Source organism: Centruroides vittatus, unplaced genomic scaffold, assembly GCF_030686945.1.
Source record: "Centruroides vittatus isolate TY-2023 unplaced genomic scaffold, ASM3068694v2 scaffold_861, whole genome shotgun sequence".
NCBI lineage: Eukaryota > Metazoa > Arthropoda > Arachnida > Scorpiones > Buthidae > Centruroides > Centruroides vittatus.
Window position 1 is genome coordinate 3,735,480 of NW_027122718.1, and position 19,964 is coordinate 3,755,443.

General features: G+C 28.9%; 1 protein-coding gene across 1 annotated transcript in view; it reads right to left on the bottom strand.

The window, feature by feature from the left end:
• Positions 1-19,964, bottom strand: part of LOC136990159 (prolyl 4-hydroxylase subunit alpha-1-like) — a 47,116-nt gene that overhangs the window by 2,433 nt on the left and 24,719 nt on the right. Inside the window, exons 5-11 of the mRNA XM_067288528.1 lie at positions 14,617-14,777; positions 6,923-6,974; positions 3,644-3,840; positions 3,403-3,576; positions 3,249-3,319; positions 3,021-3,174; positions 232-297 (exon numbers count right to left, since the gene is read on the bottom strand). Of these exons, the coding sequence (XP_067144629.1) occupies positions 232-297; positions 3,021-3,174; positions 3,249-3,319; positions 3,403-3,576; positions 3,644-3,840; positions 6,923-6,974; positions 14,617-14,777 (875 nt within the window). The remainder of the gene's footprint in view (positions 1-231; positions 298-3,020; positions 3,175-3,248; positions 3,320-3,402; positions 3,577-3,643; positions 3,841-6,922; positions 6,975-14,616; positions 14,778-19,964) is intronic.

Genomic DNA, 19,964 nt, shown 5'->3' on the forward strand with positions numbered 1-19,964 from the left:
CAATTTTTTATCCAATAAATGAAGTGTACTCTAAGTACTCGTGATTTATCAGACAAATGTCTACTAATTTTAAGTTCTAGTAAACTAATACAGTTCTTGAACAATAATTGAACAACAAATGAGTAATAAAAGTATTTCATAGAAAAATAAATCTTTTAAATAATTATTATTAATTAAATGAAGGAAAAATGTTATTAGTTTGATAAAGTAAGGAAAACTAAAAACACATACGTAATTAAGCCAAGTTGCTATTCTGTTGCCCGTTCCTAAACTTTTAAAAGCATTTTTTTCTTCTCTCTATAAACGAAATTATATACATTATTTATATATTTTATTACATTTATATATTTTATTACAGAACATTTAATTGTTTATAAATAAATAAAATACATAGAACATCAGCATTTAGCGTGAAAATGGACTATCACTTTAGGAAAAAAAAGTTTGTTTTCATACTAAAAAGTTTCATTTATTCTGCATAAAAATTAAACTCTTAATGCTTAAACGAGTTACCGTATAATCTTATTTGGATAGGAAAAAAACGTTAATGCTGAATAATAATATAGATGCTATATAGAAACTGAAAAAAAAATTCCAGTAGTTGACTAAATCTGATATTATGGATCTTCCTCATTTATAATGGAATTAGATTCCTTATTGACAGGTAATATCCTAAATTCTAATAACTTCTCTAAGCCAAAATAACATCAAAGAACATCCATTATTATTCAAAAATGACTGTTTAACATATTAATTATTCTGAGTTCACAATTTTTAATTACAATTATTTAATATTTATTATTACAGATTTTATAAGATAAATTCTTAATTTAATCTTTATTAAAATTTTGATACTTCTTACAACTAAAAATGAAAACAAAATCATTATTGCTTAATCAGTAACATAGCAGGAAAAGATTACATTGCAAATTGCACTAAAATGACTTATTTCCATTAAAAATAATTAATAAACAATCAAAATTCAGTGTTAATATTATGTCCTTCCCTCCTCAAACAAAAAGTATACAACACTACTAATAGTAACAATTAGTTTTTATAATTTATTAGAAATTTCAATTATTTCTTATATGCAGTAGTATAAAATATCATCATCTGATTGACATTTTGTCTAGATTACTATTATATAATATTGTAATAAAATTACAATGCAAAGGAATTCAGAAAATCTCAAATTTAAATTATACTAGTAGACGTATCTAAAATATTCAGGACTATTCTTTCAAGCTGAAATATTTTTCTTATTAGAAGAAAATGACTGTAATGAGTGATTTTGAATTATTCACTAAGACTTCAAAAATATTTTTTGTATTTTGTCTTCAGTATTGCACTTTCAAAGATATTGTATATTTTTGAATTAAGTTACATCATTAATTAATTAAAATTCTAACATAAATCCAGCAACAAGTTGCATAACTCTCCTGGCAAAAAGCATTTAAAATTGCATAAGGCACATCTGCTATAATATTTTATTTTAAAAATCTTTTTATTTCTCATCTCGTTATTTGGTAGTTTGCTTCGATCAATACCTTTATTTTGTCTTCGTCGGCTTCAACTGGCCGTCCAGAATGTGGTGCATCTTTAATATTGAAATTGCCCGAATGAAATTTTGTGAACCAGTTTTGGCATTGTCGTTCTGTTAACACATCTTCTCCATACATATCGCACAATTATTTTCTTGCTTGAACAGCATTCTTACCTTTTCGGTAATGAAAAAAAAGCAAAATATGCCAAAAATGCTGCTTTCGACTTTCCGTATTTGATGAGACACCAAAAAACAAAACAATTGCAAAGAATCAGACAAAATTTTTTACAAATACGCCTTCAAATGTCAGCTGTCAAAATATATAATGACAATACGATTTAAAATGAAGTTGGCGGGTAAAAATACAACTAATCTCTCTCTCTCTGGTGGTAAAAAACAAAATTACTTTCTGAACAACCCAATATAACAGCTGAGGAAGTAAAAATAGTCTAGAAAAATTTGTCAGTGTTTGGTTGTATGTTTGATAAATTTCAATTTTGAGTTAGTATATTTTATATATTCAAGATTTTATCAATCAAATACATAATTTTCAATACATTTTGCTATATAACAAAATTTTTAAAAACATCCGACATCACTTTTAAACAATTTGCATATGTATAGGTGGTGAAGAACTTTAAAGAAAGGTTGACTCTGCTAGTGCTAATTGTGTTCCAGTGATTGTGAATGGACTTCAGTATGACTTTGAAAATGATTTTTGATATTTTGTCCTCAATACTGTACAAATATATTTCATCCTGAAGTTTTAATCTTTATTTTACCTCTCTCTATCCAAAAGTATTTTTAATAATTAAAATAATTCAGAAATTTCTAGAAAAAAATTAATGATAAGAAATTGTACTGTCTTTCATCGTTAAGTTTGTTTGTTTGATGAATTAAACAAGTACTTTCGACATTTTCAGAATGGCTTCCTCGGGTGAAAAAAGAATACATAAAATTCGGTACAATTTCTTATGTACAGTATATTTGGCGTCGTAAGTGAGAATATAAAGTTTTATAATTAATGGTAATAATTTAAGATGATAACACGTTTTTATTAGAACAATCTTTTAGAAATCAACCACTCACCACACCGGGATATAGTTAACCACATATTCTGAACCAATTATGGCGTGCAGATAACGAAAACAAACAAAAACGAACTCCTTTAATGATTTCTAAAAGAATGTTCATTTTCAAAATCATCAAACAAATTATAACCGATTCTTATTAAGCAGGTGATATTATTATTAAAGAACTGTTTATATATAAAGAATCCTGTTATAATTAATAGAAGACACTATTATTTTGTTTAACAGAACTTAGAATTGTTTATTCTTCATCTGTTAATATATATAATCATTAATGTTGATTTAATAACTAATTACTTTTATCAAGATTTCACTTTAATATCAAAATTAAATAAACAGGTTATAAGCAAATTAGAATAACTATAAATAATTTTGAAAATAAATACCCTAGCAAAATCGTAATGTGGCTCATAATGTCCACCTATGCCATAGTTCACGACTTGAAGCTCTTCCGAAGTGGCCATATTCAATCCGGTAATGGCTTCAATCCTTCTATTAAGTCTTGCAATAACTGGGTCATCGTCATGGCGAAGCCATGCACTAAAAATATAAGCATCTAATATAGTATTTTAATACTTTAAGTAGCTATTTATTTTATTTCCTAATCCAAATACCTTTTACTAATTCTGTAATTAGCTACTTCAAGTTCGCCCGATTTATAATTTTGAACTGTAGCTCTCTTCAACTGTATGAAATAATAATGCAATATTATTTTAAAATTATACAAATTTAATAACATTTAATTTATTTCAAAAATAATATACTTACTCTAGGTTGGGCTAGTTGTTTAATAATTTCAATTTCATTATCTGATAAAATATCATGATAAACTACAATTCGTGGCTTTAAAAACATTTCTTCCTCTTTAACAGGTTGTATTAAGAGGAAAGGATTATTATTTGTTATGTATTGGCATTTTAATTTACTTTCACTGATAAGTGTCTGAAATAAAATATTTTTTAATTATCAAACAAAATTAACTGAAAAAGTTTTTTAAACTTCTACATACCATTACTTTTTCTCCTCTACACAATTTTTCATATACTTCTCTCTCGGATAATTCTTCGACAGCTTCGGGAATTTCGGAGGTTGCAATGTACGTTTCTATAGGAACATCGCCGTCGTCGCCTCTTTTTTGTTGTTCGCTTTTTCTGATTGCATCTTCATAATAGGCTTTATTACCTCTTGCACGAGGATGGTCTGGAACTATTTTTTAAAATCATGAAAAGTTTAATTGAAAATTTTAACTTTTAATTAATATGAAATTTGCAATATAAAAAAGAAATAACTGTAATTCTTGGAATATAGCTGTTTCTTTTGTTTACACTAAAACTGCAAATAAAATATTGTGAAATAACTAAATTTTATTTCAAATCTGATTTAAAAAATACATGAATATGTATGAGATAGTAATCAAATTTAAAAACAAAATACCATCAAATTTTTAAGTTAAAAGTTAATTTAGTTAGTATACAATTTGGCCAAGCTACTTCTAACTAATGATGCTACCATATCAAACACTTCAAAATTCAAGCTAATTTAATTAATAGTTTTGAAACATTGAGACAAAAAGATTGATTTCTGCAAATCTTAACTATAACATCTGGATATGTTATATAAATAACATTAGTTAACATGATTTTGAAGTAATGTGATCTTACATTATTATAAATAATAGTGATAAATGATACATTAATTGCAATCACACTTTATGTAGCTATATGAGATAAGAATTTTTAATATAACTGGTAACTACTGAAAGTTAAACAAAAAATGGCAGACTAAACTGGAACTATATAATCAACTAACTGACACTTAAATGCAAATTCTAGCACATAATAAACAAAGAAATTTTAATGTTCAAATGTTTTCGGCTGTCTTTTAGAGGCCCTCATCAGGAAGGAATGCACAAACAAACACAAAAAAAATTTTTTTTGTGTTTGTTTGTATATCGTCATGGTTTCTGACGTTCTGGCAGTTTTTGTTCCAAGGAGAAATTCTTGAGACTATACAATTTCCATCATAAAAATTACTTTTAAATTTTATTTATTATATTTCAATAAACGTATTAAAATAGCAATAAAAGGACTGTAATGAATTAAATACAAATTTCAAATTAAAATAAGTTTTATTTTAAATTAATGTTTATAAAGTAAAACTTTAAGCATAAAGTAAACAAAATATAGCAAAAGATGCATAACATTTATTATTAATTACATTAAAATGAATTTACTGTCAAACCTCATGAATGCAAAGTTAAAGAAACTTAAAAATTGGTACAGGTACTCCTCACTTTACGACCGAGTTCCGTTCCGACGACTACATTGTTAAGTGAATTGGTCGGTAAGCGAGGATCTTGTGCCAGGAATATAGGATTGTTGTAAAATTATCCAAATTATGCAACAAACTTCAAATTTATTCATAAAAAGACTATTATAGTACACGCAAACCTATTATAGTATGCTTAGTGTGCATGTCACCATTCCCCACTGACCGACACTCAAGCCGAAAAAGGGGATTCCCCGAATTGCAGGTCGAAACTCGATCGGTCATAAGTGCGAGTGGTCGTTAAGCGGATAGGTCGTAAAGTGAGGAGTACCTGTACTTGGTATTAATGACTTTGTATTATCCTTAACAAAACTTTACAAAAATCAACAGTTATTCCATCAAACAGAAAAAGCCAAATTTTCTTACAGTTATTCCCCTATGTTTTATCTTGCCTAACTATTTAAAAAGAAATAAATAAACAAACTTACATACAATCTATTGAGGTACGGTACAATGACCCAAAGAAGGAATCGATGCTCACTTTTTTAACATTGGTTAGAGTTGGTGGAATGAAAATTAAAGTTACTGGATATAATAGGCTGACTTAGCTACCAAATTAAATCCAAGAATTGGTAGTTATTTTTTTTTAAATTTGTAAATTTTCATAACTTATCTGCATAGATTTCAATGGCAATAATTTGTAATTTTAAAATTAATAAGAAATTGATTACAGTATTTAATACAGTAATTCAATTGTTTTGTTATTTCTGTTATTAAAACAATTAAAAATAAGAACTATTTCATAAAGCTATAGATTTTTAATCAAAAATCTTTCAACCCTAATCAGTTTCAAGCATGTTAACTGTCATAACTAACATTCAGTGTTGTCACAGCATATAAAGCACCAATTATAAGAGAAAGTTTTTTGAGTTGGGATGAACATAGTTGGCACATACTTGAATTGCCAATGATAACAACAACATTGATGTCATAAGCATTGTGACCAACACTGAATTCAAAATGTGCGCTCCTGGTCTGATGTGGCTTATGTATTGCCACTTTGACTTGTGTGACTTGGAAAAGCTACAAACAGTGTGCTTTATATTAAACAATGTAATATAATTGTTACCGAATTCAAGGAACCATGACACACTTCATATTATATATTAACCAAACTGTTAACAGACTACCTATCCTTGCCCATAGGACTGCAAATCTATATTGCATTAATACAACTTTGCATAAACCGATAACTTAAATGAGGTTTGGTATATTAAATGCAAACAAAATGTTGACATTGAACTAAAAATCACTTGATAAGGAATAAAGATAATCAAATCATGTTAACAGACTGACTTAAAGGGAACAAATATAATAAATATATCTATTACTAGCAGCATTTAAAAAAATTCTTTTCTGCCCATTGGACACTAAGAGGGTCTTTTAATCATGAATTCAACCAGATCCTCAATGGGAGTGGTATGATATGAGTAATTCTATTTTGGTTTATTTAAAATGTAAAATTCCTTCCTATTTTAGCAATTCAATTAAGTTACATAAATGCAATTCAAAATCATAGAATGTTTCTATTAATTATAATATTGTCAATATAACAAAAGTAATTTTAATTTGTTTTAATTTACATTTGTGATGAGTTTTTTTTATTTCTAATTTACAGCAATGACAAAAGAAAATTTATAATTATCACTTGATAGTCCCTAATCACAATTTAATTCTTATTCTCTAAAAACAAATTATTTAGTTTACACTTTACTATAAAAATTGTAAGTATGACAAATTTGACAAATTAACAAATGAAATAACAAATTGTTTAGCTACAACTTTGCCTAGAATAAAACTAAATTACTGGAATATACCATTGACATTCAATCTAAAAACTGCAAAATTAAATAATTTGAGTATTAATTTTAGATATTTAAAATATCATAGACAAATGAAAATTCTAAATAAATATTTATTTTCATACTTTTTGAGCTTACATAAAAAGAAATTCTCTTACCTAAATCTAATAAATCAGTTGTCAATTTTAATGCATGTCGAACATTTCCTTGCTGTTAAAAATAAAGAAATTTCCATCAATATATAAAATTTAACCACTTTTATTATATAAAAAATTTTATAGAAATGTTAGACTTGCTAACTGTAAAATAATACAATATTTTTAATTTTCATTAATTTAAAAATAACATATAAAACTTTAAAACATGTTCAAATATATTGAAATTCTCAGAACAATAACTTTAATTCCTGGCATTTCTATTTGTTTAGTTTTTAATGCTTCATTTAATGGTATGAACATTTATTTTTGTTATGTTTTTCAACTTTATTGTAATGCAATAATATGACGATATTGTATTATGTTTCAAAATTTTCTCATCAGATATAATTTAAAATGCTTGTATCTATTTCAGTTTTTGTTTCTTGTATCAGGTCAGTCCATAAGTCCATTCCCATTTTTATGACCTTGAGAAAAATCTTGTTTTGCTGTTAAAAATGTCAGTCCTAATGTGATAATTTTTACACTGAAGTGTTAAATTGGATCTCATTCATATAATACTGTTCAGAATTGTGAACATTTCAGTTGTTTATTTTTGTTAAAATGGAAGTAACCGACCAATACAAAAGACATGTTTTATACTTTTTATTTTTAAGTGGTGAGAATGCTACAAATGCAGCCAAAAAAATAAATACTGTACATAATCAAATCGTAATTAGTGCAAGGACTGCGCAGAAGTGGTTTGAAAGATTTAGAAACAATGATTTTAGTGTGGAGGATAAGGCTCGTACTGGAAGACCCGTTGACTTTGATGACGATGCTCTCTCTGCACTAGTTGAAGCAGAACCATCTTTAACAGTTGATGAAATTGTGGAACGTTTAAATTCATCCCACGGAACTGTTCGTAGACACCTACAACAAACCGGAAAAGTTTCAAAGCTAGGAAAATGGATACCGCACGAACTGTCAATAGCTAACCGACAACAACGTGTAAACATTTGCATGTCTCTTTTATCCCGTATTGCTTTAGAACCTTTTCTTGGTAGGCTGGTTACTGGAGACGAAAAATGGATCCTCTATAATAATGTGACGAGAAAAAGACAATGGATGGATCGCGACAAGCAGCCAAAACCGACTGCAAAAGGTGGGTTGCATCCAAAAAAGATTCTTTTGTCTGTTCGGTGGGATATGTCAGGTGTAATTCACTTTGAGCTGTTAGAACCTAATCAAACAATTACAGCTCAAATGTATTGTGAGCAATTAGAGCGTTTAAATGAAAAATTGAAAAAAAAATCGACTGTCGTTAGTGAACAGAAAGCAGGTTCTCTTGCAGCATAACAATGCCAGACCACACGCTGCAAAAATAACTGTACAGAAACAGAAACTTGAAAGCTACAACTGGGAAATTTTACCTCATCCACCATATTTGCCAGATATTGCTCCCAGTGATTATCATCTTTTTTGCAGTTTGCAGAATTTTTTAAAAGGGAAAACTTTTGAGAATGAGAACAATGTAGAAAAGGCCATTTCTGAATATTTTGATTCAAAACCGAAATCATTTTACGAAGATGGGATTAAAAAGCTACCATCAAGATGGCAAGAAATTGTACAAAATAATGGTGAATACATTATAGATTGAAATAAAATTTAATTAAAATTTTTTGCTGCTTTTTTTGTAGATAAAAATACACATGAACGTATGGACTGACCTGATATTTGAAGTTGTGAAATTCTGAGGTAACATTTTTGCTATGACTTTTTTACTAATATTACTATTTTTTTTATTGTTTCGGGACAAAGAGTAGTAGTCATTTCAGTTATTCAGCTAAGATCAATAGATATTTTGATATATTTAGGAAGTTTATACAAGAGAGTTGCATAGAGAACTTGCATAAATGTCACCTCACATGACCAAACTGTCATTGCTCTGCCTCTTGTGCCATGCTGTTTGTGGAGGTGTATATAGTTTGGCTTGCATCTAAGTGTTTATCATGTATAGATAGCAAAACATGCATTTTACTTTCCAGACTCTATTATATATAACAGGGAAAAAAAAATATGGAAACATTTTTACATTTTTGGATTCAGGAACCTTGAAACATCAAGAAATGCAAAAACATTTGCAGGTTTTTTTCTGTATGTATGGATGTGTTGGGGACATGATTTTCTTCACCCAATTTAAAGCTCAAGAATTCCCGACTTTTGTCAAAAATTTCTGAAATTTTGAAGGAAGGTTTGTGGACCTATAGGCCTTGTAAGTTTAGGGGGATTGTGCTATTAAATTTTGGTAGTTAAAGGTTGAGGGAGTCGTGGGTCATGTCTCAAGTAGGGTCAGACTTAATGACAATTTTACTCATTATTAGCATTTAAAATTTTTTATAAAACTCATCCCTATTCTCAAAATGAAACTTTTTGCCATTTTATAATTAAAAATATAAAAAGTTTTTTAAATAAAATATCATAACAGATGGTACTACACGTGGTTTTAAACATTGCTGGGAAGTTACTTAACTTGTTACTTGATTTCTTTACATAGTTATTTAACTACTCTTACTAGTTAGGATGTTGATTGGTACAAAAATAAAATTGTAATGCATAATGGAGTTGATCCATACGAAGATGACTTGAATTCGTTCTTAGAGGATCATAGTTCATGACCAAAGATACAATAAGGTGATACCTTGTCTTAATAACCCAACTTTTAACTCAATCACATAAAAGCATACACAAAAGTTCCAAAAGTTTTATAGCAAATGGCTGGGCTAATCCAAAGATTTTGGTAAAGAGTTCTTCAAAACAAACTTTTCCAGCAAGAGAAACTTAAGTACATTAAAACAAACTATAACACTTGGCCATTGTATCATTGTACTGACTAAAAATGTATGTTTTATGATAGTTTTATTGATTATTGCACAGCATCACTTATAAGTGCTGTGTGGTAATTTTTTCTTTGCAATTGCCAAATTTGTTTTATTCTGTTTTAAAATTTACTTACACAGTATCTCTTCATTAGGTAAACCACTCAAAGTTTATGCTTTCCCCCATTTTATGTTTTGTTACTCTGTCATGTATAGATGACATTATAACGAAATGTAAATGTCACAAATATGGCCCCAGACAAAGTGCACATGTGCAACACATACATCCAGGACTTCAATACATCACATGCAAGTTGTCTATAATAGTCTACAATAAGATTATTATTTTCAATGTCTCATTACTGAGACATTGATATATTTGCTTTTGTGTTTCACTCATAGGAATGAATTCTGACATCTATAAACACCTCAAAGCCCGATGTTTTTAATAATAAACCAAATGATCGCTATAATGAATTGGGCTACTTTATCACTACTATTAATAATTAAATTATAAGTAATTTGGTACTAGAGGTAGGTATTAGATACCATTTCTTATTAAGTTTAATAATTATAATTAAATTAATATTTACTAAACAATTTAGAATATTCTGTAAGAAAAGAATCGACCCAGAGTGAGACTCAAACCTGCAACTCCCACTTACCTCATGGATGTGTTGTCAATTATGCTACCCAGAACTCCATCTGACCCTTTTCTTCCAGACATATTTAATTTTAGATATAACCATCCACGGTTACTTATACACCATGCCAAGTAAAGCGATAACTGGCTGAGGGCCATACTGGGTGATTATAGGCTGTGGACACAGGAGTCATCCCCAGTCAGCACCATAAGTAACTGTTAATGGTTATATCTAAAATTAAATATGTCTGGAAGCGAAGGGTCGGACAGAAGTCAAAGTAGTGTAATTGGTAATGCATCTGTACAGTAAGTGGGAGTTGTGTGTTAGAGTCTCGCTCAAGGTCAATTCTTTTCTTCCATAACATTCTAAATTATTTAGTAAATATTAATTTAATTATATTTATTAAACTTAATAAGAGATGGTGTCTAATGCCCATCTCTAGTACCAAATTACTTAGAATTTAATTATTAATAGTAGCAGTAAAGTAGCTCTATTCATTACAGTGATCATTTGGCTTATTATTAAATTCTGACATAGTTTTTCTGGAAGTAGCTATGAACAGTGGACATATGGTTTCAAATTTGTGCCCACAGTTTTATTATCTTTTTATTTTACATTAAACATTTCATTTATTTTTCAAATTGAAAATCACAAAACTTCTTTTTTATATCTGATGTATCTATACGAGAAAAATGTTTGATATAACTCTTTCTTGTATAACTATATTCTTCAAAATATGTCAGAATTTAATAATAAGCCAAACATACTTTGAGTAAACAACATTAAAATTTTATTTTTGAATTTGAAAATGCATATAATCTAAATTAAAGAAGCTTGTGTATATTATACAGATTTAAATAAATAAAACTTTCTGTATAACATCATTTCATTAATGTTACACAGTAAAAATACTAAAATAATATATAAATCCAAATACTTTTATTGAGTGTAATTTTAACATCTTATATAAAAATCTAAAATTATAGTGAATATAATTCACAAGCATAATGTCTTATTGAATTAAGTTTTTAAAATAATTTTAATGTATATAAAATTTAAATTTTATTTTGTAAAATTCTATAAACTTCAATATAATAATAATTTAAACTCTAAAATGAAAAGAATATTAAATTGAATTAAACTGAAAGAATAAAGTATTTGAAAAATATAAAAAATATATAACAACAAAATTAAAATACAATATTAAGTTTAAAAGCAGATCTGAAATCAGATAGCTTGGTTTAAGAAAATTATATATGTATGCAAACAAGTGTAAGGTAATGTATCTTTATTATATTTATATTTATCAAATTTCTTATTTCAGCAAAAATTTTTTTAGATTTAATAAAAGTGAAATTAATTTAGGTTTATCCCATATTTAAATACTGTACTTTATTTTGAACGGAATAAAATGCTTTCAACTCAAAAATGAAGAACTTTGAAAAACTTTAAAGCAAAAAAACTCTCTTTTCTTGCTATTGTATTATGTTATAAAAAGTATATTATGTATTTATGTATATATTTTAATTTTAATAAATTGCACCCGTTGGGCTGCTATTTGGAAAAATTGTAGACTTATAAATTCCCACTGTCATCCTTTTGTGTTTTCTTAATCTCAAGAACAGAGTTAGATAGATGAAATCTGAGATCAGATATGTAAACCTTAGAGGAAGGAGGCTCTGATTAACTATATATAAACTTCTGATGCAAACCAAAAGTCACATTATTTAAATTCAACACTTTTCCCTTGAAAGCAGTTAATAGATAATAAACTCAAGTCTATTGTTGAAGGAAAAGGATGATGTACAGGGGCAAGCCACTACTAATTTGAGGTGGATAGCATATATTTTAAATTAAATAAATTAAAAATATGAATTAAAAATTGCAGCTTGGCATTGTGACAATGTCACAATAAATAATTGCTTATTTAAAGTGCATTTTATTAAAATTAAAATATATACATAAGCTTATACTTTATGCAAATATAAACATAAAATGTATACTTTAAACGAATTTAGAATGCAATCTTTTTACATTTTTATATAAATTGCAGTGTTTTGGTGATAGAAACTTGCTTTTAAAAATATTTAATGTAAAGCAAATAATAATTTTGAATAAAGATGGTTTGTGCAGGGTTCCTACTCAAATTTTTATTTTGAATTCCATGACTTTCCCTGACCAATTTTGTCCAAATTCCCTAATCTCACATTTCTTACAGTATGGAATATCGACATAATAAAACAGCATTTTACTTACTATGAACATTGAGTACACTATCCCTCTTTTAACACAGTTGATATGTTCCAAAGACTGTGCCAAAAAGTATAGTATATATATCCTGTAGAAAAATGTTTGATAGGATCCACAACTTCAACGTAATGAAAAAATAAATAATTTACAAACAAAAAATGAGCTTTTTTATTTTATCATCATTTATCATTATTATTTGTATGTAAATCTAGTAAACATGAGGTAGCATAAAATCAACAAACAGTATTCTCTGATATACACAAATAGTACTGTAATGTGCTTAAAAAAGATGAACTTGACTTAGAAACATGTAATTTTAAAACCAATCTTTCAACAAAAAGGGTTAACTGTTTTTAAACATAATATAATTTTAACAAAAAGTTAAATTTAAAAGTAAAGTGTTTTTTTCCCATATAAAAAAAAATTGATCATGCTAACTAGTTGATATTCAAAACTATAACATACTACAGTATTATTACAGGTATAATCAATGTTAACAGTTTTTAAGCCCTAAATTTGCCAAAGTCAGTGATATTTGTTACCCAAATTTATGTCTATTAAACAATTATTAAACTGCAGGAAATTAACAAAAGAGAGAGAGAGAGAGAAATGCACTTGCAGTACAGTACTTTCAAGGAAAATCATAACAACAATTGTAAAATGCTAGTGCTGACCACAAGTTGACATGAGCATTTTATATCTTTTACTGTAAATGTCGGGTAACTAAAAACATTACTAAACAACATAAAAAAATTATAAATGTAGAAAACGATTAAATTATAAATTTTTACTGATCTATTTAGCTATTTTGAAGTGAACATTCTAATAAATTACCATTTCAATGTTTAAAAGTTTTCAAACAAATTTTTAATTAGCTGTTTTTTATTATAATTTAACAATTTCATCTTAAAATTGCTGAATTATTAAAAATAAAAATTAAACTCTATTACATAAAAGTAGTTTGTCCTGTTATTAATCCACAATCGTAAAATTACATGGCTTCAAACGATGAAAAAAGCCATTATTTATTTTTTGATCATTAATGAATTCTGTAGTCCATTACAAAAGCATAAATTTATACCTTAATAAATTTTATAAAATTTTAATATACTGGGAATTGGAAATTATGTTTTGTTACACAATAAAAATTATTAAAATAAAAAATTATAAATATTTGTAATTTATTGGTATTATTTATCAATTTTTGCACTTTGTTCTCACTTTTTAAAATCAAGTCATTAACACCTTACCACGAATTGAGTAAACACCTTACCTCAAATCTGTGTAAACAATAATTGTGAGGGGTTCGGTAAGGGTTACATCTAGTAGTGTCCTCTAATACTAAAAATGTTTCAATAGAAAAATGAATTCTGCTATATTTGTAATAAAGGTTGCAGCATTACTTCTTGCCGTCTGCAGATGGCTACACTTGGTCAACCATATTCTGCAAATAAAATGAACGAGGCAGCTAAGCAGACGGATTCCTTCACTTTTCCTGACTTTTTGACAATTTTCGACAAATTCTCTGACTTTCCGTGACTTTTTCTGAACATTAATGAAAATCCCTGACTTTCCAGGTGCGTAGGAACCCTGTTTGTGTCACAATTTAAAAATATAAAATAGTAAAAAATACAACTGTGTCTGGTTTATAAAAAAACTGAACTCTAATAATTTATTGTAATAATTTCAGATAAAGACAAGAATTAGTGACTAAGCCATTATAAAAATATATTGTTATTAAGAAGTATCAGTTCAAATGCATTCCAAACTGTGAAAATTCACTATAAAATAAAAAAATCTAATTTGTTTAATATTAGAAAAACTTTCTTTGATGTAGAGAAAGTTTTATTAAATGCAATAATCACTTCAAATTATTAAATACATAAACTACTAATTTTCTTAATTTCATTAAATGCTTAATTTCTACGACAATAATTATAAATACCATATAAGTAGAAAATGCCAAATATTCTAAAATTTCTGGTTTGTCTGCAGTTTTATTAACTTCCTCGTCAACTCGATCCAATGATTCTTGCATCCACAGAACAGTATGATAATGGTCCCCACTATTATATGATTGCCGACCAAGTTCAAAACAATCGCCAGCTGAAATAAAATTTAATAAGGCTTTTTATAGGCATATTCATTCTTCTCAAATTAAATAATTATATTCCACTGTTTTTTTATTTGATCTTAACTTTACATTGATTCTTTTCTTAATTGTTACCGACGACTATAATTTGATAATTCTATGAATATTAACTATTTATATTACCTTTACCCACAAGATTATATGGTAGAATATAATAAAAATAGAAACCATTTTCATTATAAAGTATAAGAGACTACAGTTGAATACTGAAGTTTTTGAATTAACATTAGTATCTTTAAAAAATGGGGTAAGTTTTATAAAATCATAATATGAATGTTAAAAAAACAATTACAAATTTTTTAAAATATCATTGTTTATTAAAAAAATAATAATAATTACCGTATTTTACGGACTATAAGGCGCTACAGACTATAAGATGCACCTTAAATTTTATAGGTATTTTTTTTTTTAAATTGCTTAAGACGCTACGGACTATAAGACGCACCTGAATTTTGGAAGCAATTTTTCGAAGAAAAAAGTGCGTCTTATAGTCCATAAAATACGGTAATTGTAATTCAAGCTTTTAATTATTACTCATAAATAACCTTTTTCTTTAAAATCTTTCAACCTAAAGACATTAAGAGGTTTTTTTATGCCCATTATAGATTCAGACAGACCCACAATGGAAGCAACAAGACGAGACATGGGCTTGACATATTTGGGTCAAATCAAAACTCAAATCAATGTCTCCCAGACTGTCAGCTGATGTCTTTACAATTGTCATAAAATTGTCTATAAATAACCATTAGAAAAATATATAAAAAATATAACATTTCTACAATAACTTATAAAAAATATTTCTAGAAGCTTTTCTTAAATGTATCATTTCATACTCCCGAGAGTAAGAATGCTGAATTATGCGGATGTCTATTTCAACTGCTCTTTTAATGAATGTAAAAAACTCCAAAAACTGGATATATATACTTAAATTAATACAAAAACAGCTTAAATCCATAAAAATAGAATGCTTATTAACAGAGCAAACATTTCCGACCATGTACAATGGCCACTTTCAGTTCTGGAATGGAATATAACAAATAGAACCTATTTATCAAAACAGGTTGCTTGAAACAGATTCAAAAAGCTTTATTTTTAAAACAGTTTTTCATTCTGTCAACTCCATAGAATGATACTACATCAAAAAATATTTTCTAGAGCTTAAAAAACAAACAAGCAAATCTATTATTCTCAATATTTCCAGCAATATTTTTGTCTTATGTCTGTCAGTTCATGGTTTGCAGTAGTGGATTAGAATTACATTTTGTAGATATTTCATAAAATTATTATTAACACGTTAACTGCCATCCGACGCGCCGGCGGTCGTACTAATTAAGGCCGTACAGAGCCATCCGACCGCCCATCGTCGCTATAACCAATGTAGGTTAAATTATCCTGGCTTCGTAAGACGTTGTTTTACATCCTAGTGGTGGCCTCTCGCGGACGTCTATGAAGTTCGTTTCTGACTGCCGGCCGTCGTATGGCCTCACGAAGTGGTCTGACAGCCGGCTGTCGTAGTTTTTTTTAAATAAAAAGCTATTTTATATCTAATAGTGTTTTTTAATAGTGAATTGTTAAAAAAAGGAAAAAATATCGAAAACTAGTTTAATTATTCTCTTTTGTTACATATAAAGTAATTAATATTAAATATTACAATTACATGGTCTTATAGTCTCCGGTTTCAGGCCATATGATGGCCAGTCATCGTTGATATATTTTTTTAATCTTCACTCTACCGACTGTTATATAATGACCCTTCTATTTATATCATAATAATATATTAAATATCAAATTTTCTCATTGTGGCCTGAAAAGATGGAAAATATCATATTATAGGTGGCAGTTAACGTGTTAAAGATATTAATTTATTACAAAATAAAAATCATTTGTGCAATTTGGTCAATGTAATCAATTTGTGCAATTAGTACTGGCTCATCAATCTGTTGTTAAAAAATAACAAAAATTAAATAAACTGTAAAAAGAGCTATTGAATAAACTGACAAATCATTTTTATTTATGACAAATAAATTAAAGAATGAAAGCTATGGAAATTAGCAAAATTTTAAGGTATATATATAAGCATATTTGTATACAAATACACCAACAACTGCCGTAAATGATCAGGCTAAATTTTGGATATATGATTATAGATTAGAAATGAATTTGGCACTAGAGTTAGGCATTAGGCGCCATCTCTTATTAAAATTAATAATTATAATATTTAATTAATTAATTTAAATTAAACTGGAAGAAAAGAATCGGCCCGAAGCGGGACTCGAACCCGTAACTCCCACTTACCGTGCGAACGCATTGCCAGTTACGCTACCTGGACCTTCGGTCTTATCTCCTCTCCCAGCATATATAAGTTTAAGATATAACAATCGACGGTTATTACACATTTCGTTTGATGTGTATATTTGTATATACAGGGTGTCTCAGTTAAACGTTTCAGAACTTCTAAGAGGGGTAGGGTGCATCCCAACGACACAAAATCATATAGCAATGTGGGGTCAGAAATGCTTTCCTGACGCGGTAGATGGCATTGCGCAAAAGTTCTGATCATTCTTGCAGGGGAATCATCATTTCGCACAAGGATGCAGAGTTAGTAGGATGGCATATTATACAAACGCAGAGTTAGCCGATATGCATTTGGTGTATGGGGCTGCAGATTGTAGTGGGCCAGCCGCACAGCACTTGTACGCAGAACGATATTTGGCCAACAGTGGATTGGACGTGGTGGTCCCGTGCGTTGGCCTGCTCGGTCACCAGACCCATCATGTCTTGATTTTTATTTCCGGGGCATATGAAAACACTGGTTTATGACATCCCCGTTGACAATGCTGAGGAGCTGGTTGCTAGAATCGCAGTAGCTGACGGAAAAATTTGAGATGAGCCTGGATTATTCCAGAATGTTCGGAATTCCATGCGCCAAAGATGTGAGGTCTGCATTGCAGTCAGTGGAAGAAACTTCAAACACTTTCTTTGACCCATGTTCCTTTTGTTTTTGTACATTTATTATTAAAACGAATATTCACTTACGGTCTTCTTCTTTATGATGTTTCTGTGTACATCACCGCTTCAGGAAAGCATTTCTGATCCTGCATTGCTATATGATTCCGAGTCGTTGAGATGCATCCTATCCCTCTTAGAAGTTCTGAAACGTTTAACTGAGACACCCTGTATATACCTTGCCGGGGTTGCAATGGCTGACTGAGTGCCTTGAGTGGATGTTTCTGGCTGTGGGCACTGATGTGTCCCCAGTCAGCACCGTAATAACCATCGATGGTTATATCTTAGACTTATATATGGTGGAAGAGGAGATCGGACCGAAGGTCCGGGTAACATAACTGGCAACGTGTCCGCACAGTAAGCGGGAGTTGCGGGTTCAAGTCCCGCTTTGGGCCAATTCTTTTCTTCCAGTTTAATCTAAATTAATTAATTAAATATTACAATTATTAATTCTAATAAGAGATGGCACCTAATGCCTAACTAGTGCCAAATTCATTTCTAATCTATAATCATATATCCAAAATTTAGCTTGATCATTTACAGCAGTTGTTGGTGTATTTGCTTAGGATATCGGGTTTTGTTTGATGTGTATATTTATATTTGTATACATTTTTGCTATGTTATTACTCCTATGGATTTAATATAGCATTATGAAATAGATGACTGAATGATTAATTCAACTGGATTTACTTTTTTTTATCTTTCTTTCATATGGAGAGCTAAGCCAAATGTCAACATCATCCTACAAAAGTTTAACAACAACCCATATGGGTTAACACTAAAATTAGACTAAATTATCAAAAAAGAAGTCCACTTCCAAGATGTAAGAATTAGGCTAACAAATACTAGGATTAAAACAATTGTATTTCACAAGCTCACATACTGCCCAATTTTTATTCTGGCCACCTCATGTGACTTGCCCTCCTATAAAATATCAGCATTTAGATTATTAGTAAAAAGAGCCTTTACACATTGTTCAAACGTAAAAGACACTAACAAAGAATTGGAACATATCAATCACAGACCAAATGCATGACTATAGCAACAAAACTTTGTTCCTACTTTAGTGGGTGGCTTCCTAACAGGCAGAACACAAGCCAGAAACAGGGACATGAACAAAAACAAGAGAAAAAATGAATCATGGTAAAGTTTTATCCCACCTTAAATATTATGTATAAACAGATAGCAAAATACACAAATCCCTCAATAACATTCAAATGTAGCCCAACCATCTTTAGATTATTGTCCAATGTTATAACAAAGTTTCAGAGGTGTATTCCATATTCTTATATGACAGAAGATTTGACAATAGCCTAACTTACTAGATTCTACTAACAGGGTCTTATCCAAAAGATTGCCAAACATAAGTACAATATCTCAAGTAATACAGCAACAACTATGCTCGCACAGTACGTGAATGAGATGAGCCTGGAGTGTCAGTAAACTGGAATGATGCAAAATTAAGAAAAGCTTTGATACAAAAAGCTTAGATCCCTGGAGTCCTTGGGAAATATATAAGAAATCATGTGATGGAAACTATATAAATGGCAAAGACACTGAAACGGTATTAACAACTTGGAAATTGCTAATGATAACCCATTGAAGAGTAGCACGAGGGCACTTTAATGTGAGAATTGGACAACTCAACTCCCAAGTGTTAAAATTTGTGGAATTTTACTGTTTCACTGTTATAAAAACTTACATGATTTTGATGTCATAGAATATTTCTGCAGACATGTATTGTTTAAAGTGCATGATGTAAAAGAACAAGTTTTTAAAAAATTCCAGAAATGAGGATCTTTGGCTTTCAAATCAAGATCTTTTGTATAAGTCTGAAGCCAGTCCCTAAACAAGGCCAAAAACATTTGCGTTTTGGACACTAAATATTTTATTGCTGGTAGAAGGTTGTCATCAATTTCAGATAATTTAGTATTGACAGTCAAACTTATCATATTGTTATAAACTACAAGATATAAAATATGTATTTATGTATCATGAAAATTTTTAAGCATCTATGCTAGACTCAAACCCTGAACCCTCAAACTGACAGACTAACATCTTCACCACTTTATTAGTCAGCAATTAGTTAACTAAAAAATTTTATAAACTTTGAATTTTCTGTTATATATTGTCAT